The sequence below is a fragment of the Carettochelys insculpta genome, chromosome 19 (genome assembly GCF_033958435.1).
Source record: "Carettochelys insculpta isolate YL-2023 chromosome 19, ASM3395843v1, whole genome shotgun sequence".
Lineage (NCBI taxonomy): Eukaryota > Metazoa > Chordata > Testudines > Carettochelyidae > Carettochelys > Carettochelys insculpta.
Window position 1 is genome coordinate 15,342,619 of NC_134155.1, and position 24,162 is coordinate 15,366,780.

At 45.5% G+C, this 24,162-nt stretch overlaps 1 protein-coding gene across 1 annotated transcript in view; it reads right to left on the bottom strand.

Annotated features, from left to right (window-relative positions):
* Positions 1 to 9,286, bottom strand: part of P2RX1 (purinergic receptor P2X 1) — a 33,196-nt gene extending 23,910 nt beyond the window's left edge. Inside the window, exon 1 of the mRNA XM_075013831.1 lies at positions 9,005 to 9,286. Coding sequence (XP_074869932.1) covers positions 9,005 to 9,141 — 137 coding nt within the window. The 5' untranslated portion in view covers positions 9,142 to 9,286. The remainder of the gene's footprint in view (positions 1 to 9,004) is intronic.
* Positions 9,287 to 24,162: the final 14,876 nt, after the last annotated feature.

Sequence of the window (24,162 nt, forward strand, 5' to 3'; positions counted from 1 at the left end):
AGAACATCACATTCATAGGATTACAGTGGGGTGTCTGTCTGGTTTTGTCTAGTTACCTGTTACCAGGATGGAGTAGACGTAGATTAGCTCCATTTGTGGAAGAGGGAAACCAGAGATAGTGTAGAAGGCGGAAGCATTGTGCAGGAGCTGAAGCACAGCAATGTGTTTGGGGAGGTGAGTTCTGTTCCTTGTTCTGCCACTAACGCCTTATGTAACTAAGCTTTCAAGCATGGCCTCAGGTTTTTTAGGTCTCCCACTTTACAAGCTGGGGGGCTGACTTCCAGAAGTGCTGAGCATCCCCAGTGCTAGGCCTGTGATGGTGCTAGCTCCTCTGAAAATAGACCCAGGTGGCTTCTGAAGTTGGACACTTGCGGAGACATTCAGAAGTAGAGGCCATCCTAGAAATCTTTTTCCTTAACTGAATCTACAGACTTCAATTCTCCCATCTGCAGAATGAAGGTAACAAAACTTACCCATCTCACAGGAGTGCCGAGAGCTTTAACCCAGCCATGCTGCTAAAGTATTTTGAGTCAGGGGTCAGCAATCCCCAGCACGGGTGCCAAGAGCAGCACATGAGCCCGTTTTCTTCAGCATGTGAAGTGGGAGCTCAGCCCCAACCCTCCTCTCCTATACAGCTGGGATCTTGCTCAACGCCAGCCTGCCTGTGGTTTAACAAAAGACCAGCTAATGCTACCAACCACCACCTAACTGGTAAAGCTCTGCATCTTCATTTATTTATTAATGAAGCTGCCAAAAGTAGGACTATTAGTGACTTTACAAAGCATCACCAGCACTTGGACTGTACATAGAGGTCGAAGGGTCAAATTTCGGCACTCCTCTTCAGAAAGGTTGCTGTGGCTGGAAGGAGCTATTGGTATGTTTGGGAAGCATCACTGAGCTATAGCTGTGTAAAATATCTTGCAATGCATTTTGAAATTCCTGGTGGGGAACAGGAATTGTTCAGTTCAAACAGAAATCACAACAAAACAAGAAGCCATTCAAAATTGGAACCTAGCTCAAACCAAGCTTTGGTGTTTGTTTGTTTTTTAAACCCCACCATTCCTTTTTGCACAACCCTGCAAGTCCTGGTCAGAACTCAGACCAGAACCACAAACAGCTAGAGCAAGACTTCTTGAAGGTATTTTCAAACTTGCTTTAGCCAAGTTGCACACTCTTGCAGGTGGTATATTATTGTGTTTCAGAGCTTGCAAGTCTAGCTCACACAGGCAAGTCTGCTGATTCTACAGCAGATACTTGCACAAAGTGTTCCAGGAATAGACCTACATTAATCTCCTTACCTGGAAGGCTTTTCAATCTCTTCCATAGCATCATTCATCAATAGGTTTCAAAGGGCTCTACAGAAATAACTTGGTCAGCCATGCTATACTCCACAAATTAGGGAAATAGCATCTCTCTCTCTCTCTCTCTCCCCCCCTTTTAAAAGCGTGTAATGTTGGGAACTGAAAAAAAATCTAAGGCAGCCAGTTTGCAAACCTGAAAGAGACCACATAGTCCTCAAAGTCTCACCTTCCAGTCTTCTTTTCTAACCACTTATTAATCCTTACCCATCTTTAATGTCGCTGTCTCCAGATTTCAACAGAGGCACAAAATGTATAATAACAATGTGGCACCTTATAGACTAATAGACATTTTGGAGCATAAGCTTTCATGGGCAAAGGACCACTTTGTCAGGTGCAATGTAATGGAAAGTCCAGAGGAGGGTTGTGTAATAATTCCACAAAGTAAGAGACCTTCAAACTAAAATGCATGTCCTTTAACTATATGAATTTAGCAGCTTTTGCTTCTGGCATGAGTTGGTTTTGCTAGCCACAATGCAGTCTATGGGAGGGTGAGAGGGAGAGAAACCTGCTTGGTTTCCCCCACTTGAAATACGAATTTGACCACATGATCAAGAGATGAGGGAAACCTTTGTCAGATTAAATTAAATCAGAGGAATGCTTAATGGCCAAAACATCACCCTGCCCCCAGTATATCTGGTATAATTCATACTAATAATTAGCCAATCTGTGGTCTCAGCTGACAGCTGGCAAGCTCAGGATAGTAGAAACAAATTACACATGTTGTCCAAATATTAGTGTACAGATTACTTTATCAAAGGTTCACCACATTTACACAGCTAGTTATACTTTCATTATGGCCAGATTTTGACACTAAGAAACCTGTTACATGAACTGTCTTTTAATTTACTCTGTGAGATATTGTAAAACAGGCCAGGTGACCATTTTGCACTGCAGTCCAAGAAATCGCAGACCCATCTGTGTAAGAGTCAGTCAGACTAAAAAAGGAGAGATCTGGTTTTCATCTTCTATAGAATGTGGGCATTGGTCCCAGTCGCTTTGGCATGCATAGCGAGTGCTCTGCTGGGGACATTTTCTTGCTGAGCATAGAGGCAGTGGTGGTGAACATCTATCACTAGCTGTTGCGGGTGTGTGTAATTAGCCACATTGCAAAGGCTGCGCAGGACATGTCAGAGGCTGGGGTCTGCTGAGTAGCAGGTGGTGTTAATAATGACAGAGACTTGCGATTTTTCCATCCTGAGATCCAGGTTCAGCCCCTGCTGCTGCTGTCCCACCCAGGAGAGGGATGTTACACCAGCAGTGACTAAGAGACCAAATTCAGTGGTCTCAGCCCAGCTACTTGCAGGCAGACGCTAAAGCAAAAAAAATGCACATACCTCAGAATTTTCCTTTTCCCATTTTGAAACAACAGCCAGAGCAGGCTGAAGAGCACTGAGGTACTTTCAGCAGTGAAGTCTAGAAAAAAAGAGCCTGAATCCAGGAAAACCTCCAACCAAACCACCGACTTCCCCGAGAGCAGAGGGCTCCTGGAGCCTTCATGAGCAAAGAGAAAGTTTTGCCCACAAAAGCTTATGCTCCAAAATAGCTATTAGTTGATAAGGTGCCACAGGACTTGTTGTTTTGACTGGAAGGGTGGAAAGAAGAGTCTTACCTATTACCAGACTTACATTTTAGTTTCTGGCTTAGTATTAGATAGTTGGTGACCTGAAACCGACACTTTTTCCAGTTAAAAACAAGTCCTGTGCACCTTAAAGCCTAACACATTTATTTGGGTATGAGCTCTGGTAGGCAAAAAAGTATGCATCTGACAAAGGTGGCTTTGCCCATGAAAGCTTATGGCCAAATAAATCTGTTTGTCTTTAAGATGCCACAGGACTCCTCATTGTTTTTGCAGATACAGACCTCTCTGCTTTGCAGATATTGTGACTCCTCTGATACTCTCTCCTGTGAGCTCCTAGGCTAGAGCAGGGAGTTTAGCCTTGTTTGCAACTTTTCCTCAGCAGCACCAGATGCAATTAACATGAATGAATATAGCCCATAGACCTCAGTGAAGAGCAATGAACAGCACATGGCTTATTTATCTAGAGCAGCTAAATGGCATTAATTGGGGTCAATCTTAGCCATGTCCATTTTTTAACAATGAGCACATGTGCAGGAGTCCAAGTCACAGTGTTATAACTTCTGCTATTCTCTAACTGCTTCCTTCTTCAGATGTGCATTGAGCAAACCCACCCCGCTTCCACAAGATTAACTGCTCTCAGTCCCAAACCTGCCCCCACCCCTCATCCCCAGGATTAACCTACTTCAGCCCCAAACTGACCCCTGGGACTAACCCATCCATGGCACTGGCTGGGGAGCCTACGCCAGGCAGCCATGTGCCCAGCAGAAGGAAGGCTGGTGGAGAGGTGTTCTGCTGGCAGGGGTGAGCTGAGCCAAGCCTTCTGGAGTGGTGTTGCCACCTGGGTAGCAGAGTTAGTGAGGGGCTCTCTGCAGCTCCCTGTCCTGTCACCACTGAAATAGTGGAACTAAATTCAGTTGGTTTAACAGCTGGATCCTTCCCACTGCCCTGCTGGCCGTTACACCAATTAAATTGAGTTCTACTGTTTCAGTGGCGGCAGGGCAAGAAGCCACAAAGACGTCAGCTCTTGTAACGGAATGTTCGCATGGAACCCTCCTTTTCACTTCGTGGAACCCCAGGGTTCCAAGGAATACCATTTGGGAAACACTATTCCAGACTTCTCTCACATCCACACACACCCAGTCGCCTGTTTTTCAACCTTACAATCCCAGACTTTTAATCTCTCTGCATTTGGAAGCTGTTTCATATCCTTAATCATTTATGTTGTTCTTCCTGAAGGCTATTTGGGCAGGAACTGTCTTACTACGTACATACAGCACCCAGAACAATGGGACCCTGATCTTTTGGTGTCCTGATGCTACTGCTCTATAACAACTTCCTCCATATTTTGAGGGTGCTCAGACTGAGGATTGGGGCTCAGATCCAGCCTTACTGTTGCAGGGGCTGGCTGGAACAGGATGCATCCTATCTGCTGTCTGCATTCTGTGCATACCACACACCAAGTGTAGCCAGACAACTCCCCGCTTCCTCCTTCACTGTAGCTACTACAAAGCACAGATGTGCTGAGGCATCGAAACCATGGGAAGCACAAGAAAATAGATAAAGGGGACAAGCAGGCTGTTCTGGGAACCAGGGGCCTTGGGCTACCCTTGAACAGTACTTATAAGTGATACGCCCACATAACGTTACAGGAGAGAAATCCTACGCCCATGAGAAAAGAATGTTTTGTTTTTATGATTTGGCTAACATTTGGCTATCTTCACCTACCAAGTGTAAATTAACTGGTAACTGTCTTTTGAGACTGGCGTCTCTGAGACGGACCAGCACAATTGGTGTCTTCAGATAATGAAGGGTGTACATAACCAGTGGGGTATAAAGTAGGGCCTAGCAGCAGAAACAAGCTGAGCTGCAATTGCCTAACCTGCTGGTCAGGACGTGCCTTTGCCTCCCGAGGTAAGGGGACGCCCTCCTCGTACTCTTCTTCCCGAGGGATTGAGTGACAGATGCTGGCAACACCAGTCGGACGATGCAGGGGTGAGAATTATACCTGCTATGTATTATTTTGCATGCATTTAATAGGTTAAGTCTCATTGTTGCTGTAACTAAAGTTAAGTTTAATAATTTAAAATTACCTGTAAGTTCACATTTCTTACATGCTAAACTTTTCACTGTAATAAATCATAATAACCACTACGCTAAGCCTGACTCCTCCAGTAATTGCACCAAGCCATACGCAACCAAAGAACCCTAGCTAGTTTCTGGCTAATTAACCCCTTAGGGTCAATGGTGCTAGTGTGCTGGAAACTGGGCGTTGAGTTTGGCCGCCTGCCAAGGGGCAAACTCCTGGGGCATCTGTCAGCCCCCCGGCTGCCCACTGCAAAGGGACAGTCTGTCCTAGCAGTTAAAGACTTGGATGTAAAAAGGACTCCTTCTGGCACTAAGCACTACACCGATCAGCCACCCCTTTAGTGTCGGCTAACACCAAGACAAACAAAACATGTTTCTATCACATGGCCTATCCTAACGCTCACTTCCTTCTGAGCCCTCCCCTTGATAACGAGAGGGAAAATACAAATCTCATTGTAGCCTTGCCACAGTTAGAAAAGTCTCTGCCTGTAAACTTGTCAGATTAAAAAAAAACCCACAGGCCCACGAAGTAAAGCCTGCATGTGCTTGGAGTTCACCGATAACTGTATCTTAAGATGTACACAGTTGAAAAAAGGGTACCAAGGAAGAGGAAGCCACAGAGACAAAGCTGCCTCTGGGGTTTTCTTTTTTTTGAGCTAGTCCTGACTTTGCATCTAGTAAGAGAATGCACTAGCTAAGTGTATGCAGTCATGTAACTCAAGCAACTGGACCACAGAGACAGTACAAGCCCTATGGCTACTGAAAACTGAGTCAAAGAGTCATAGCCTTTAAGTCCAGATGGGACCACCATGATCATCTAGTCTGACCTGCACGTTGCAGCCCACAGAACCTCACCCGTACACCTCTGTAGGAGAACCGTACCCTGTGTCTGAGTTAGTGAAGTCTTAATGTATGATTTAAAGACTGCAAGTAACAGAGAATTCACCATTTGTGCTCCTTTAGCCCTGCAAGTGACCCATGCCTCTGTTATAGAGGAAGATGACACTCCATCCCTTCCCCCGTTTCAGCCAATCTTATTGAGGGGAATGTTTCCTCCTGACCTCAGATATGAAAACGAGTTAGACTTTGAGCAGAGCTATACACCCATGAAAGCCTTCTCTCTAGTAATTCAGAGCCCTCCTCATCTAGCGTCCAATCACCAGCCCCTGGGGATAGGTGCTTCTAATAGTTACAGATCAGCTACATGCCATCATAGGCAATCTCATCATACCATCCCTTCTATGAGCTTATCCAGTCCAGTCTTCCAGCCGGGCAGGCTTTGTAGCTCCACTGCTTCCTTTGGGCATCTTTTCCAGGACTTCTCTCCTCTGGTGGTTAAAAACCTTTGCTCTAATTTTCTGCCTAAATTCCTGAAGGTTTGATGCAGGCAAAGGTTCTCGCTCTGCGTTCAATGACCACAGCATCACGCTACACGTGCAGTAGTAGGTGTCATTGCAGTACTACATCTTCCCCAAAGCAGACAGGCTGCCCAGCATTGTAAAAATCTCCCAGCAAACTGTTCACTGCAAAAACTAGGCTCATTTATATATTAAATTAAAAGAAAAAAAAACTGCCTGGCAAACTTGCTTTAAAAAATCATCAGATTTCCTCAGGCTTATTCATTAAAAGAGAACATAGTTATAATGTGCAGAAAGCTGAGGAAACCAGGGAAGAAGCTCACTCAGAAAGACAGGGTAGCTGTGCCACTTGAGCATATGGGTCCATCAGAGGCTGCAGCACATGTAATCTGGCAGAGATGGTGAACGCAGTCTACAAGCAGGTCTCACACATGGAGAAGGAGCTTTTCTCCCAGGCCTGATATTGGCAGTTAAACAAGTTTCACCTTTTTTTAAAAAAGGTGGGTGGTTGGATTTAGAACTATACCCCTACCCACCTGGTAGCCATTTTTATTGCCCATGCAGTCAGCATATCATGGTTCATGGCTTTATGGCCCGTATCTGCTGGATTCTGGCTTTGTAGCCACAGCAGAGACTTTGCTGCCTTCCTCTGGTGTGGTTCTAAAGGCTGTATTCCCCTCCCTGGCTCCTCTGGTGTGTGTCCAGTTCTGCAATAGTCCCACAGCTCAGACGGAAGATGAGGCTGGTCAGGAAAAACTGGGGCAGGGGAAGGACCCCCCCAAACGTGAAGTTAGTTTTCATCCCCTTTCCAGACAGCAAGTTTAGTAATCCAAGGCTTGCTCTGTCCCAGCAGCAGCTATTACTGGTCTCACTGCCATCACCCTCCTGGTTTGTGAGGTTGCTGCCCTGCCCCTCCTGCAAATGCTGCTAATTCACACTAGTACAGCTCAGCCACAAGCAGAGTAATCAGTCCTACTGCCTGCCAAGAGACATGAGGTGTTAAGCCTTCTGTTGTGGAAGCCTTGAGCTTTCTGCCAGAAAACCTCTGGCAGGTATTTCCTAAAGGGAATTACAGTCCCTCTTTAGGGCTTTGCCCATCTTCATTGTACTTATGTGAAATCCATATTGTTCCACCAAGGAACACACCTCACCAGATCCATCCCATTGGTGCAGGAAGGGGCAAACAGCTACAGAGCAGATGTTGGCCTCCCACTCCCATTCCACCACTGCTGTCCACCTTCAAGGCTCCCATTGGTTACCATATTTGCCCTTTCAAAAAAGAGAACACCCCTCAGAGGGAGTGTATCTGTAGTGGTATCTACCAACTCACCTTGTATTAATGCACTCTAGACACTATAACGCATTCATACAACATGAGTTGGTAGATACCGATACAGATTCAATTCGTCTTGGGGGGTGTCCTCTTTTTATATGGTAACCCTAAGTACACACAGGAGCATCACCAAGAGCGGCTACAACAGATGTGCTGAATCTGCCATGCCCGTTAGCTGGCCTGTCCAGAAATGTAGGCTGGTGCATGAACTTTACTGCCTACCTCAGTGACTTTCAGCATCTGCGGTGGCCCACATGCACACTGAATTGTGTGCATGCTTTGTGGTGAGATTGTTTAGCAGGTGGCTAGGCTCATAGGGCCCACTGTGCAGAAATTCTGCCACCTTATTGAGAAATACTCCTGCCACACCACAGAAGTTGACGGCTGCCTGCGGGGGGCCACTACAATACCAGTTCTGAAAACAAACATGCTGAAAATTTCCCAGGCAATTCAGAACAGGGGAACTCTCGCTGGGCGATCCTTCTGCAGCACTCAACAGCCAGAGACCTGCCTCTGAGTTTCAGCCAAGAGCTTTAGACAGCTTTGCTTTATTTACTTGTGGTTTAAAGCACTTTCTGCTGACCTTTAGCGGCCTCTAGGCCCAGCCCAAAGCAGATATGGGCACCTTGTTTTTGCGGGGGCTGAGGTATCCTGTGTTCATTCTTCCACCCAGGAGCGGGCCTTACCTCTCTCTCGAAGAGGGAGAAAATCTATTTCCTCATTCCAGCCCCCTCCACCCCCCTCTTTCAGGCCACTGGGGAGCATAAACTACAAAGCCAACCCTAACTGCCTTTCATTTAGTATAACCAAAATAGTAACAGCAGCCAGCATTGAGAGCCTGAACCAATGACTTAATGGGCTTTGGATCAGGCCCTTATAGAAGAGCTCACCAACTGGGACTGTGTTACTTGTCACTGACATGCAGCTATCTCTGGGGTTTAACACAGCAACTGTTCCACAGTGCAGCACAAAACTGTTCAACAAACAGCAAATACTGTATTCCGCTGAAACTGCCAGGGGAATGTAAGGAAGCAAAATACAATCACCCACAAGCTTCAAATCCAGCTAATACCTCTGCTCAGGGTTTCTATGGATGGCAAACAGGCAGGCCCTCAGCTTTACTTCTCACCCAGAAATTCAAATAGCCGAGCCAACCAGGAATGGACTCTGTGGCCACACCAGCACTGAGCCTAGCGGCTGGTCAGATGGCGTAGCATCTGGCAAGTTCAGAGGCACTTCCAGGTGATGTTTCTCACTGAAGTCTATGAATAAGCGACAAAAGCCTTACCCTATGATGTACACAAGGACCACAAGCTGGATGAGCCGGAAAACGAGTCCCACTTTCTTGTTCCGCACAAGCACCATCCGAGGGGTGTCATATTCAAAGAAGAAGGAAGCAGCTGTCTCCCTGAGCTTGAGCCCCATGGCCGATGCAGCAGGACTAGGGCTCTTCTATGCAAATGCTTAATCCCAAACCAAACACAGACTGTGACTTCTGACGCTGTGGGTGGAGCTCCTGGCTACAAGAGGTCAGGTCTTCTGTTTGCACAGAAATGGATCAGTTTTCCCCTCTGCACATCTGGGAGGGGATGGAAGTTTGTTCTTCCTATACCTTCACTTCTGGGTGCAGCCATGCACTGAGTGTGTCCTTACATGGTTTGGGGGTGGAGATATGTGGTATGTAACGGAAACATACAGCCCAGGCTATCCAACAGCACAGGAACAGAGTGCAAGACAGGAAGGCTGGATTCACTCTTCAAGCGTTCAAATCATGCAGAGTTCGGTGTAAAGTGCTAGGAGTTATGACTCTGGTTGATGGGACTGGGGCAGACCTGCTGTCAGGAACAGCAAGTTGCCCTGTGTAATTTCTCAGAACTAAATTCATCCCAGGGTAATAGAAATTGCCTGTTAGCAAACAGTGGATGTTGTGAAATGAAAAAGCCTTGGCTTGGTCGGTTTGTAAATTGTGGTGGGTTACTGAGAGCACACGGAGCTTTATTCCCCTTCCTGTTGCAAGCTGCCCCCCCCAACCAACTGTATACTAGGAAATAATGGTTTTTACTGCGGGGTTTTTTGAGGGCTGAGGGTCTTCTTGATGACTGAATGTGGTACAGCTCTCTAGTAACTCATCCTCCGGCTCCTAACACTTCACTGTCTGTTACAGTTCTGTTCTCACTTGGCATGAGCATTGCAGTGGGAGGTCACGACAGAGTCACGATCTTAAAACAACAGCCGGAGGGAAGAGATTCAGATCTGAATGTTCCGTGGGGTTCACATCCAAGGGTTTGGCTTGGTCCACTGTACAGATAAGGGCAAGCCACTAAGCTTGGAACAGCACTTCACCAAAGCTTGGGTATGCAGCCAATCAGCTCTGCGATTGAAGTTTGGGCCTATCTTTAGCAAATAGTATAGTTTCAGTATGAATATAGACTGGTCATGCCCAGGAATAGGGATGGCAACACCTCAGCTACATCTACACTGCAGACCTATGTCGAGATAACTGCTGTTATTTTGGAATAACTTTGCTGGCGTCTACACTACTCACATGCTATTTTGAAATAAATTAGAAGTAGCGAGTGCATTGTTTCAAAATTGGTAACCCTCGTTTCAGGAAGACAAATGCCTATTTCAAAATAGGCACTATTAAGCCATGGAATAATGCTATTTCCAAATAAGCCACAATGGGCTCCAATGGCGCTATACTGAAATAGTACCATGTGTCCAGAAATGCTATTTTGAAATAGCTAGGGGCTATTTCAAAATGCATTTTGTGTGTAGCTGTGTTATTTCAAAATAAGCTATTTGGAAACAGCTGTTTTGAAATACCTTATTTTTGAAATACCTCTGTAGTGTAGCCATAGCTCTAAAGAGCTTCACAAATATTAACTGCCTTTCAATACACCTGGGATGTGAGTGGCATCCTCATTATAGATGGGCAGGGACTGTTGTCTTGTCCTGCATTTGTACAGCACCTAGCACAATGGGTGTGCTAAGCCAAAACTGGAGCACCTAAGTGCTATGAAAATAGAGCCATTTAATAATAATTCTGTAAATGGGGAAACAGACACTGAAACACCACGGAAATCACCAAAAGAGAAAATCCTTTAAAGACAGAGGAAAAGCATTAAGAACTCGGTTCCCAGACCCGGGATCAGATTAATACCTTACCTATCTTATTAACTGCCATTTGCACTAACCCTAGGTACTAGAAATAGGTGTAATCCAACCTCTCTCACTCTGCCAGCCAAATGCACGCACTCCTGAACTGTGGGAGAGGTTAGATACATAGCTGAACTGTATAACTCAACAATGTCTCCAAGCGATGGAGTTGAAAGATACAATCATATCAGTTAACACTGTGTAAACTAAGGAATGTACACTGAAGAAGTCCCCATGAGTTTCTGATTTACAGCACTGTTTACTCTGATTTCTGGGTCAGAGGCACCACAAAGCAGAATCCAGGCAAAATTGCCAGAGCTCAAATGAGAAGCTTGCCTAACTGGGAATTTCACTTGTTCTCCCTTAAAATCAGCCCATTTAATCTCAGTACTGGAAAATATTTACTGGACTATTGTGTTTCAAGCCTGTAAATTAAACTGAAATCCAAACATTTTAGGTTTCATTGAGAGGATTTAGAATAAACCCAACAGTTATTCTCATGCTTCAGGGCACATTCTGTTGGGTCAGGAAGGTTTCCTAGTACTCACACAGCTCAGATACTAACAGAGCCACATTTTTACAGCAGTAGCATGGCACAGATGAGATAAGAGAGCTGCCTAATGTGGCATCTGGGAACTATATTTGGGAATCCTTGGATGGCATAAACTTAATGTAGCCAGATCTACGGCACATGTTCCTGAGTCCCTTTAGTACAGTTGGTGTTTTGCAGTTGTGCCAGGAACAAAAAAGGGACAGAGCCACTCTGCCTCTCCTTAGCCAGTGCAAGTACATTGGAACTGAGGGCTGGAGGTAGAATTGCAGGTGGAACAAGATAGAGCAGCCTGAGAGAGCTGCTTCTCTATCTGTGTTGCGGGACAAATTGGCCTGTAATAGAACGGTGGTAGAAAGCCCCTTGTGCTCATATTGAGCAGAATATGGTTGTGCTTGAGGATATGGCCCATAATAATGAGTAGCCTTGATGTTTGCATTTCACTGGGATGAATGCCCTTTAGAAAAATAAAGCTATGGACTCCTCTCTGCTTTGTGGAAGGGCAAGCTAGTGAAGGCAGTCACCTAGCATGGCATCAGCTAGGATTACCCACTTGCCATGTGATGAATGTAATGAATCTCAGGAGGAAGGGAGCAAAGAGCTACAGTCACAGTGTCCCAGCAGGCTGGGCATGGCTTCTCAGCATGAAGTTTGTGGCATTTAAATGAGTGCCAATAAATGTGCCTGGATGGCCTCTTAGCCTCAGGCTGAGACTTGGGCCTGGACTGGCGGGAGGGTTGCATGTGTAGTTTTGGCTCCTACTCACTAGGGAGAAAACTGTAGGTACACTGCAGTAATCCCATGGCAGGAGAACGAGTGAGATTATCTGGCAACTTTTCAAGTGCTTTCAAGGGTGGCAGCTTTGAAAGTGTGATTTTGCATGACACCTGCGGATCAGGGACCAGCGCTCCAAGAGGTTCTATAATTACCAGCTCAAAGCTTTCTGTCCTCTAAGTGCTTGAGATTTTCCACCCGCCAATCCCCACTGCCAGGCGCGCAGATTCTGCCTGGTCAAGCCAGGCTCTTCCTGATGTATGCAATATCTCCAGCAACCACCAAGTTATTCACAACAATTGAGCTGAAGGATTTAGGAACCAGAGTAGACACCAACTCTCCCCTCCCTTGGCTATTGTGTTTGCATCAGACTAAGGGGAGTAAAACATGTTTTTAAAATAAACTTCTCCTGTGCGCACTAAGGGCTTTGAGTACATGCAGGGCACAGACCTGGCAATATCTTCGCTCAGTGACTTTTCACTTTCACCTGGCTATAGCCTGGCAACACTTTGACGTATGAGGCTCAGTAAGTTGAAGGCTTGACAAACAAGAAAAGAGCTGAACAAATTGATTAGAACAAGATCCTTTCCAAAGGCGACAGAGAGACACATGGTGCATTTAAAATAGACCAGATGAAAACACAAATGAACTTTCATCGAAACTCTTTTGGGCATACCATGGAGCTTAAAACTCTAAATCATATGGTACCACTTTGCTTACTTCTCAGTGACGTGAAGTAATCCAGGCACTGAAGCCCTAGAGGACATGGAAAACCATCAGATGGGCAGCCAAGAGCAAACATTAAATGCTGATGATAACCATTTAAGAACGAGGCCCGATATTGCTATTGAGAAGAACAGACCTTATAAGCTTAGACCTCTGGTGGGGTGGGGCGGAATAAATCATAACACACTGTACGAAAGAAAGCCTTTTAGGGAAGGCTGCACACCCTTGCCAAAGAAACGGGAATAAGGAAAATAGGACATCTAAATTTAACAGCAAACTCTCTTATAAAAGAGAAACTTGTAACCCTCTCCAGAGCTTGAATTCAATGGAATGGCTAATCTTTCAGCTAAAGGAGGTTACTTAGGAGACCCTATTCATCTCCAACTTTAAATTTTCCTCAGGCAGCCCTGATTTGCAACTGAGCTCCTCTGACAAGCTCCCAGGCAAAGTCCAATGGTGACTTAGTGCTGGATGTCAAACTTCAGACAGCTGAACAGGGCCTGATTTTTTGCAAAAGAGTTGAGCACCCACTTTCTCAGAATTGGTCTTGAAATTAAGAGAAGAAGGTGGGGATGCCTAAGCCACACTGTCAGAAAAACCATCATGCAGCATAGTCCACCAAGTTGTCACATGGGCCCTGCAAGGAAAACATAAAAGAGGAAGACCTCAGACAATGGTGAGAAGATCTACTGGGGTTGAAGGACAACAACTGGGGTACTCCTGGAGTCAGCTAGAAGTTTTGTCCCAAGACACAGTGAAGTGGAGGAGACTTGTAGATGACCTAAGCTCCACTCGGAGGACAAGGGTGAAGTAGTAGTAGTAGTAGTAGTAGCAGCAGCAGCAAGCTGTCAGAATTGGAAACCCAAAAAGCATATTAAAATGTCAGATTAGTCTCCTCCCCAATATCCCAAGATGTACCTTTGGCCTTGCACGCATTCACACCACAGAGAGGCTTTACCCACCCCTCGCTGGCATGACTCCTATCTTTGCTCCCCAATCAAGTCCTAAATAAGCCTTCTCCACACCATCTTAGAGTCCCAACCTCTCCCCATCCTCACTCAACCCCATGTCACCCATTAAAATGGGCCTCGTATGGTCTTAATTGCTTTACTATCAGTAACCAACTTGCCTTGAAAGTATATTGCTAAGCTACGTGGTGACAAAACAGTAGAGCAAGTACAGCTGGATAACACACTGTGTTATTTATTCTCCCTGCCCAAAATAAACTCTGCCACTAGATCTTTATCACAGAGCTTTGTGGTAATCTGTAACCTTCCCTAACTTTCACCCTTTACAATACTTCTCATGTTAAACTTTGATTCACTGTCCATAAAACTCATGAACTTATGATAGAGGTAATCTCATCTACCATATGGTGGCACATAAAATTGTTTAGATTGGGGTTTAAAAATTAGGTAATGTTTGCCAGTACTATGCTAAGCATCTGCCTTGTAGGTAAAATAATTAAGACACCTCAGCCAGAGGTCAGATCCTCAGTTGCTATAAACCATTATAGCTCCATTGCCGCTCATAGCTGGGAGAAAGTGCCTTAGCTGATGTCATTGGCTTATGCTGATCTACACCAGCCTGACATCTGATTGTGTGTGGCAGCTTTAATCCTAAACGTAGGCTTTGCTTAGTATCTATGGACTTTACAAACTTTGATAGGAAGCACAAATGTTTTCATGAAGTATGTAATCAAAACGAATTCATGTGCTGTCAAATGTCTGGCTGGCTGCAGGCATGTTCTTTCTGCATGCTGTGCAGCTTTTGGCCGATGAGCCAGTACAGCAGGCACCAGTCAAAATGCCCAATAAATCCCCAGGCTTGGTTCGTAGTGAAGGCACTTGATTCGATTTATTGCCAGTGAAGCACAGTCCTCATGCCCTGGCTCAACGGCTACAGGTACACTAGCACATGCATGCCTATTGCATTGTACTAGCTCAGTGAATGGAGGAACTTTGCATTTTCCTTTAGGCCAGGCAAAGAACCCCTGCTCCAATCCTCCCCTCCCCTCAATACATTTTTATATCCAGACACAAACAAGCTACACTTTATTTCTGACATACCAGGGTGCCACCTTTTGACATAATAGGGTGACGACCATTGGCATATTTAGGGACCACCCATTAACACTGTATATAGTAGTTTGAGCAAAACATCTTGATTCATCATGCTGCTATCTTGTGCTCTTAAGATGGCTCAGCATGTTCCTGTTCTCTCTAGGAGTGTGTTTGGTATTGAAGTATTCTGGTCCCATCTTTTGAGAATGTGTTTTTGTATATATTTTTGTGCCTGTTACTACTTAGGAGTGTACGTTTCTGCAATTTGAGCCCCATTCTTGCCTTATTCTCTCTGCTTGCAAGCAGGCAGAACCTGACTTTGCTTCTTTGCTTTATAACTTCAAAGCTTGATCAATACTTTAGTTCAGGTCTCTGAAACAAGGATAAACATTTTAATATTAAACGTTTTTGCTAAAAGAAAAGGCTCAGCTAGAAAAAGCAATATACCTTCTCATAAAATTGCAAGCATCTATTTAAAATAAAATATTAGTAATGCACAGCAAGTAAAAATGAAAGTTAAAAAAAGCCTAGCTTGTGTCATACAAGCCAGTTTGTTTACGATGTGATGGGGACCAAGTTAATGTGTGTGTTAAATTTAGGTTACGAAAAATGGAAAGAAATGTAATGCATTATTAAAGACCTACAACCTATCCTTAATCAGGATGCCACACTCCAGAAGGCCCTAGGTGACAGGCCTATTCTCTCCTGCAGACAACCTCCCAACCTTATGAGGATTCTCACCAAACAGCCAAAGTCTATACCGCAGGAACACCAGTCCTGAGACATTTCCTTGCAACAAAGCCCACTGCCAGCTTTGTCCACATATTTTCTTTGGAGATACCATCACTGGACCTAACCAGGTCAGTCACAGAATCATGGGCACCTTCTCATGTTCCTCAACTAACATCATATATTCCATCATGTGCCAACAATGCCCAGATGCTTTGTACATTGGACAGACTTCTAACTCTCTTAGACAAAGAGTTAATGGGCACAAACACAGACAGGAAAACACTCCTGATCCACAAACCGGTCAGCTTACATTTTAATGGGACATTCTGTTAAGGACTTAAGAGTTTGTCTTACTGAAGAGGAATTTTCACACTACTTTGGAAAGAGAGGCTGCTGAACTCTCTTTTATATTCAAATTTGACACATTAACACGTAGTTTGAACCAGGATGCGAATTTTCTGGGACATTATAGGGGCTCTTTTGTATACTTGGCTTAATCTAATTCTTGACTCCCCCTTCCCCTGCCCATCTACTCTCATTTGCTCACCTTGATAATTTTTTTTTCTGATTTGTCAACCTTGATTACTGTTTTTGGTTCTCTATGCCTTAAATATTGAGTCTGGTCTGGTATGGCTATGGTCTGAAGAAGTGGGTCTGTCTCACAAAAGCTCACCTAATAAATTATTTTGTTCATCTTTGAAGTGCTACTTTACTGCTTTTTTTTGTTTCAAAAAATTATGCTATTTAGCTGTTTGAAGTTTCAGCCTACTGTCCAAATACACCACACCACGAAGCACCAGAAAACAGCTGTACACAGTAACAGAGCCAGCAAGCACCAAGAAGAAAAAGAAGTGCTTCACAAATAAACTGCAGAGCTATATCTCAGTCTACCATATAGGACCCTTAAGCTAGCAAGCAGCCAAAAACTACTAGCTGGGCCAGTTTAAACTGTCATTTAAGTTACTTTTCACTACAGTGTAAAAGCAACTTTTTTTGGGGGGCTGTATATCATTTACAACATGCATAACACTGCTAAATGTTGAACCACCACACAGGTAAAAGTCAATAAATGAATGGCAGCATATAACAAAGGCAAGGAAAAAAAACAAATAACACAATTAACTTATACAGTAATTACAAACTGGTAAATATTCCCTGTTACTGCCTGTCATAATTAGGGTCAGTAACACTGAAGCCTGACTAAGGCGCATATTATTCAAAACAATCTTGTTCGGTGTCTGGATACCAATACTACCCAGTCAGAGTCAGTCTTGAGTTCAATTTCATGCACCTGGTAGTTCGATATCATGCATCTCTATCTGGGAATGGCAATCCATTCCTGTACTCCCCTGTATTATGAAGTGTAAGGGACCTTGACAGATGAATTTCTCCCATTGACCTTCCTCTGTGGAGGTAGACAGGTTGGTCGATTGCAGATAAGTTGATTCCATGTTTCGCCATGGAGTTCCTATTTCAGGATAATTTTGTATCCCAAAATAGCAACGATATCACAACCCCTCCCAATCCTGTTTAGTCACGATAAGATTTCAAAAGGGCAGAGGACGACTGTGGACTTCCACACTGCAAAGTGATGGTCTAGGAGACCAGTGAGGACATCAGATATACTGCACCACTACCACACTTAAAAACCCCCACACTCTAAACTCATATAGCTTCATATTGCTGCAGACGCTATGTGTAGTGCTGTAGAACCTTGTTGGCTTCTTCTAAGGGCAAGCTACAGATTTTTAAAGCAAACAACACTGATGGCCAGAAGCCCTATGTATACTTACATTTTAAAAACAGAAAAGACAAACCTTTTCACACAGGGCTGGCTCCCTTGTATGAAAGCCAAACTGACTGCTAAGGCAAAACGAATTGTTTGCATTTTAAACTTTTATTTGTTTGCTCCCAAATAAGGGCAGGCCCCTGAAACCATTGTGGACTTGTCCACTGAGAATTCATAAAGAGTTATTACCCTCTGTTCATGACGCATGATCATAAGCATTAAAAGCTTCATCCTATTCACACAGAAGTCAATGGCATAACATTCATTTTAATGATGCAGAGCTTAGCACATAATCAGTATTTGTTGGAGTGACCCGACATTACTTAAATACTTGAGACCAACAAAGACTGGAGAGGAACTCTGAAGTCATCAGAAAAGCACAAAGCTTTCCACAGGTGTACTTTGTTGACAGATGCTATACCTACCACTTGGGATATCAGGTTGTCGGAGAGGTAGGGTTGAAAGATTAGTCACCGGGTGTCTGGAGGAATGAAAAGACCAAGTAGCAGCTTAAGTCAATCAAAGGGTCCATCATCATTGCCAAGTTGGCTTCTGTGTCCTTTCTCGTGCTGTGCTCACCTACATGTATCACTAGAACTTCTAGGGGCATATCCCATGGTTCTTAGTGCTGCAGTGGGCTGAGCCACCCTGAGTTTTCCCCAGTGAAACATGGGAGAATTTGTCTTGCAGAGCACGTGTGTGTTTGTGGGAAGGCAGTGGAAGACTCTCAGCTTGTTAAGTGACTGAGCCTGTGTCCAGACTGCAAGCACCACAAGGGAAATCTTCACTTAGGTTTTCATCTATAGCCCCCTCCGCCCCCCCGCCCCCAGGTTGAATGCACCACTGAATTCAGGTGACTGTGTTCTTGTGTGTGTGAACACAAGTGAAATTAGGGACATCACACAAGCAAGCATTTGGAGTAGTATTGAAATGACAACATACTCTTTGGGTCTGGCTATGTCACAATGTTTAAAAGGGTCAACCTCAGGTGGGAGGGGGTTAGACTTGAACTGATATGAGTTGTGCCAACCCAGGGCTCAGATCCAGCCCAGGCTACCATGGCGTTGGAGGGTACAAGCCTGAGGCAAGCTGGGACATACAGCTTTGTATGGTCAGTGGACTCATGCTTTGGGAATTTGCCAAAAGTACCCCAAATCCCACAGGCTGACTTTCTTTGGTGGACACACTGTTTTTTGGGCTGAAGCTGCATCATTTTGGTAGGTTCTAGGCAGTCTGGGATATGTGTGGTTAGATTTAGGCCCACGTAAGGCAGCATAGATGCTGAAGCCCAGGATGGGGCCCATGTTCAAAAGTCTCCAACCTGGGGTTACAAATGCGCATAGATACTCATGCCCTAAGCTAACAAATCCAAGGTCTGCTATCTTCAGCTGTCCTCAGCTTGGGTTTTACATTAGCGCATGTACAGATCCCTAGAGTACCATGCAAGGCCTAGAGCAAGAGAAAAATATTTAATTCCTGGTGTCTGTTGTACCTCTTCCCCGCTGGGTCACTAGGTGAAGTGAAATGCTCTCTCGTGATTTTCCCATCTCTAAAGTGTTTTTAAAAATAGTAGCTCTCTCTAGTGCCTGTGGAGCTGACCTTAAAACTAACCTGATGGTGGTGCTTAAGTGTTTAGGGTATCTTTACTTGTCTAGGATGTACAGCCTAGATAACACTACATAAAAGATATGTGCTCAACTGGTTGAAGTACCACATAGTTATCAACAGATCTCAGCCAAACCGAAAAGGCAAACTGGAGGGACCGTTGCCTTTAAGGAGCTCTCCTGGATTTGGGCCTGCTCAACATCATGGTAAATTATTTGGATTCTTGCGTATAAAAGAACACTTAGAGAGTTTCTGGGCGATACCCACCACAGAGGGGTTACAAGTGCTTTGCAGGACAGGATTAAAATTTAAAATGATCTGGATAAACTGAAGATATGGTCCGAAATATATAAGATGACGTTCAGTAAGGAGAACTGCAAGGTACTACTTTTAGGAGAGAATAATCAACTGCAGAAGTACAAAATGGAAAGACTGCTGAGGAAGGAGTACAGCAGCCAAAACATGCAGGGGGCTAGCGCGGATTGCAAACTAAAGTAAATATGAGTCAATCATGTAATATTGAGGCTTAAGAAAAACTGAACATCATGCTGTAATGTGTTACCAGAAGTAGTGCAAGCAGACATAAGAAATAATTGTTCCCCTCACCTCAGCACTGATAAGGCCTCGACTGGAATATTGTGTCCAGTTCTGAGCACCACATATTGGGAAAAAATGTGACAAACTGGCAGCAGCGGCAAAAGGTGCCACAGGCCCCAAGGCAGGCTGGGAGTGGGGGGGCCTGGCTGTCTGCCCACAGAAGGGATGGGGCTTCAGGCAGTCAGCTGCCTCCACCCCTTTGAGCCCGACACCCAAAGAGCAGCGCACAGCACTCTGCCGTATTCCACAGGGGCCCAGAGCTTCGGCTGCGATGGCATCTGGAGCTCCAGGCCCCTTTGAAATTCCAGGCCCAGGGCGATCTCGGGACTGCAAATTGCAGAATGTCCAGGAAAGAACATCAAGAATAATTAGAAGTCTAGAAAATTCCTAGGAGGAAAGATTGAAAAAAAAAAATGGGTTTGTTTTGTCTGGAGAAGAGGAGACTCAGGAGGACATTAGCTTTCTGGTATGTAAAAGTTGTTATATAAAGGAAGATGAATTGTGCTCTTTAATCACGGAGGTGAGGACAAGATGTAATGGGCTTAAATTGCAGCAAAAGAAAACTTAAATTTGCTGTTAGAAAAAGCTTCCCACTATCATGGGTGTTAAGCAGTGGAAAAAACTTGCATAGGGAGGTTGTGGAATCTCTTTCACTGAAGGGATTTAAGAACAGGTTAGGCAAATACCTGTCAGGGATGGTCTAGATAGTGCTATCTCCTGCCTCAGCACAACAAAACTAGAGTACATGACATCCTAATGACCCTGCTTGTCCTGCCTTCCTGCGAGTCTGACTGAGATTTTCAATAGCACCAAAGGCTGTCTGTCACCCAGCTCCATGAAAGTCCTCTCTCCCTTTGGCACTAATGAAAATCCCCAGCTGTCCACATCTCACTGTGTGTATATAGCACCTAACACAGTGGGGCCCCTGCTCCCAGATGGGGCTTTCAGCACTGATGTGCAATGGTGGCACGTACAAGTCAGTCTGTGTAATGTCCCATGCCAAACAGCAAGTTCAGTTTTATTTTCAGTTTTAACTTGTACTTTACCTCCATGAGCTTCTTCCTGATGGTTTCAGCTTCATTGTGTGTTGGAGCTTTCCTGACCTACAGTGCGCGCTCTGACAAATATTTCTGCTAGCATTAACTAAGCTATATGAGGAAGGCGGGGAAAGAACTAGCATTGCATTCCGTAGTTGTCATAACAACACATCCAACCTTACAAATAACTTGGCACTGACTTAGCCAACTCTAAAATAAACACTTAGGAATCTTAAAAACGTCACCCCAAGGGGGTCATAGGTCCAATTCCCACTAAAACTAATAGGAAATCAGCTTGGGCAGCTTTGAAAACCATCTGACTTAGGATGCAGCAGTGGTAAAAACGGGCAGCAAGTTCTGTGGGTTTATAGTGCCCAGGTGCAAGGAATTTTCCTGGACTGGGGCCCAGCTCCACCCAAATTTGGGGCCGAGTCTCTCCCCAACTCCACCTGCCACCCCTGCTCACTCCCCAGGCACATCTTCCAACCCACTAGCTGCACCTGTGAAATTTAAAATGGCCCAGGGCCTCTGCTGCCATCGTGGGGGGCAAACAGAATAAACTTTCATTGAAAAGTTTGGCTGGAGACTGGATAAAGCACTAGGAGGAGGATATTGTTCGTATCACCAGCACGGCCCTGTGCAGCCTTCAGAACTGTTCAAAGTACATGTCTCTTGCACAGTACCAGGGAACCAACCGGTAATATACAGCTCCAAGCCAAACTGCTGAATTAAAACACTAGTGCCCTTATGATCGGCCCTTGGCTAAGTGAGGCGAGCCAGAGGCGAGGCAAGGCGCATGGCTTCACTTTGCTCTGAAACATCAAGTAGAGGCAAGATTTTGATCTAAATTTAGGAAGATCACAAAGAGGACGCTCAGGCAACTTCCCTCTCCTCCGTGCTAACCCACTCCCTTTGCTATACCTGTTCTCTCCCAGTAAGTCTCCTGCTTGTTCCATTTTAATCCCAGGCAGAAACATTGACCAGTTGTTGGCCTGCAGCACTCATTTGTCAGGCCAGCTCATTGATTCCAGTGCACTATAGGCCTCCAGGCTAAGGACTACTCTGCAATGACTAACGAGGGAAGGATCTGGTCTGCCCTTGTGCTCCATTTCCAACGGAAAGAAGTTATATTTTACCGGAGCATGACTCTCATTAGGAAAGTGCTGCATTTGTTTATCTGGCCACTGCCTAACCATGTTATAAACAGGCAATTTATATAACACCTGCGAAGGCTCCATCTCTCAGGCTCAGCATGTGCTGACAAACATGGGCTTTCCAGAAAGGTAGGACAAAAAGTGGTTATTCACCGGTGCAACTGCTGTTCTTTGAGATGCGTTGCTCATATCTATTCCAGTTCATTGTGCAGGCACACGTGCATGGCTGTCGGGAAGTTTTCCCTAGCAACTACCAGGTGGGTCAGCTGGGGAGCCCCCTGGAGTGATGCCTATGCAAAGCCTGTGTATGACCCAGGCAACCTGACACCCCCTCAGTTCCCTCTTGCTGTCCACTCCAGCGGCAGGGTAGGAGGGTGGGGTTTGAATAGAGAAGAGCAATGCATCTCAAAGAACTACAGTTATAACAGTGAGTAACCGTTTTTCTTTTTCGAGTGCTTGCGCATATCTATTGGATTTAGGTGATTCCTAAGCTAAACCCAGGAGGAGAGATCGGAGCCAATGTGTGGCTGATTTCAGGACAGCAGCCCCAAAGGCTGCGTTTCGTTTAGACTGCTGCACAGTGGCATAATGATACGACTGTCTGCAGAGAGGCCCAAGTAGCAGCATGACAGATTTCCTGGAAAGGCACGTGTGCCAGGAAGGTAGAGGAGGCGGCCTGAGCTTGTGTGGTGTGTACCATCACTGGTGGCAGAGAAACTTTAGTGAGGGCATAACAGACTGGTATCCAGAAGAGCCACTAAGTGATGTGCTGCAATGAAACCAGGCATCCCGTCAGGCGCTCAGTGATGGTCAAAAAGAGGTGCATGGTCTTACAGAAAGGCTGGGTTGTCGATATAGGAGTAAGGTGACCATCCATCCTGTATTGGGCAGGACGGTCCTGTCTCTCGGGAGCCAAAAAGGCATCCTGACTTATTTTTTCCAATGGGACCAATTGTCCCATATTTGGCCCCTGCCTGGTGACCTTTTCCTGTGGTGGCTGGAGATTCGCAGGGCTTTTCTTCCAGCCGTTGCTATTTTAAAATGTAGCTCCTTCCCTGCTGCACCACTGGGATGCCACTGCCAGCCCCAGCCTTGCTCAGGTGCCTGGTTGGGTGGGGGATGGAGCTGGGGGGCATGAAAGTTGGGGTTGGAGTTAGGAAGCTGGGGCCTTTGTAGTGCAGGGCTGGAGTCATTGCAAGATCCCCCTCCACTCCTAGTTCCTGCCATGGGTGTGGGGTGGAACCAGAGCCCTACTGTGGCTGGAGCCCTGCACAACATGAGTGCAAAGCCCCCCATCAAAACACATCACAGGGGTAGGGCTGGAACCCTGTATGATGCTGGGGGGCCCCCCTCCCGGAGCCTCACCACAGGGCTGGGGTGGAGCTGGAGCTGAACCTCTGTGAGGAAGAGCTGCTCGTCAGAAGGGCTCCTGACGAGAGGGGGATGGGGTGAGGGGCAGGGTTGGCGAAGTAGAGTGAGACAGGATGATGTATCTGACAACAGTCCCGGGGACCCAGAGATCTGATGTGATGCCTGACCAGGCCTGAAGGAAAGGACAGAGTCTGTTTAGAAATGGCAGGGCAGGATCCAGTGGTAGAGGTACTCACTCCGGTGTTGAGTGCACCATCAAAGGGAGTGCATGGGGGGTGCCAGGTTGGCTGGGTCATATATAGGCTCCACATAGATGCTACTCCAGGGGGCTCCCCGGCCGTAGTTGCTTGGGAAAACTTTCCAACAGACGTGCACACGCAGACACACCTAACTCAAATAGATATGAGCAAGCTCTCAAAGAACACATGATTGGGCTGGACCCTCAGCTAGTACGTATGTCAACAGAGTCTGATCTCAGTAGACCCTTTCACACACCAAAAAGGCAATGAAAACATGAAGCATTTCTGGTGATCACTACAGGTGCAGGACACTTTCACAACACACTTGCTGTGGGTTGGGGAACTACTTTGGTTACCTTTGGAAATCATTTTTATAGTGCCCTACCCTCCAGTTGAACTTGCCCACACTAAAAATTCTCTACCACCATCCATACCCACATCTCCACATCTCAGTTTCAATGAGAATTGGAAGCAGACATACCACCTGTAGCTGCTGGTGATTGACGTCATGTTATAGGTTATCTTGGCTGCTACCAGAATCCATGAGAACTTCTGATCTAGTGCCATTCAGACCACTTATTTTCTTTTTAACCTCTTAATTATATAAGCAGCATGCTGTAAAATCAATGATTCAACAGATATTAGCCCAG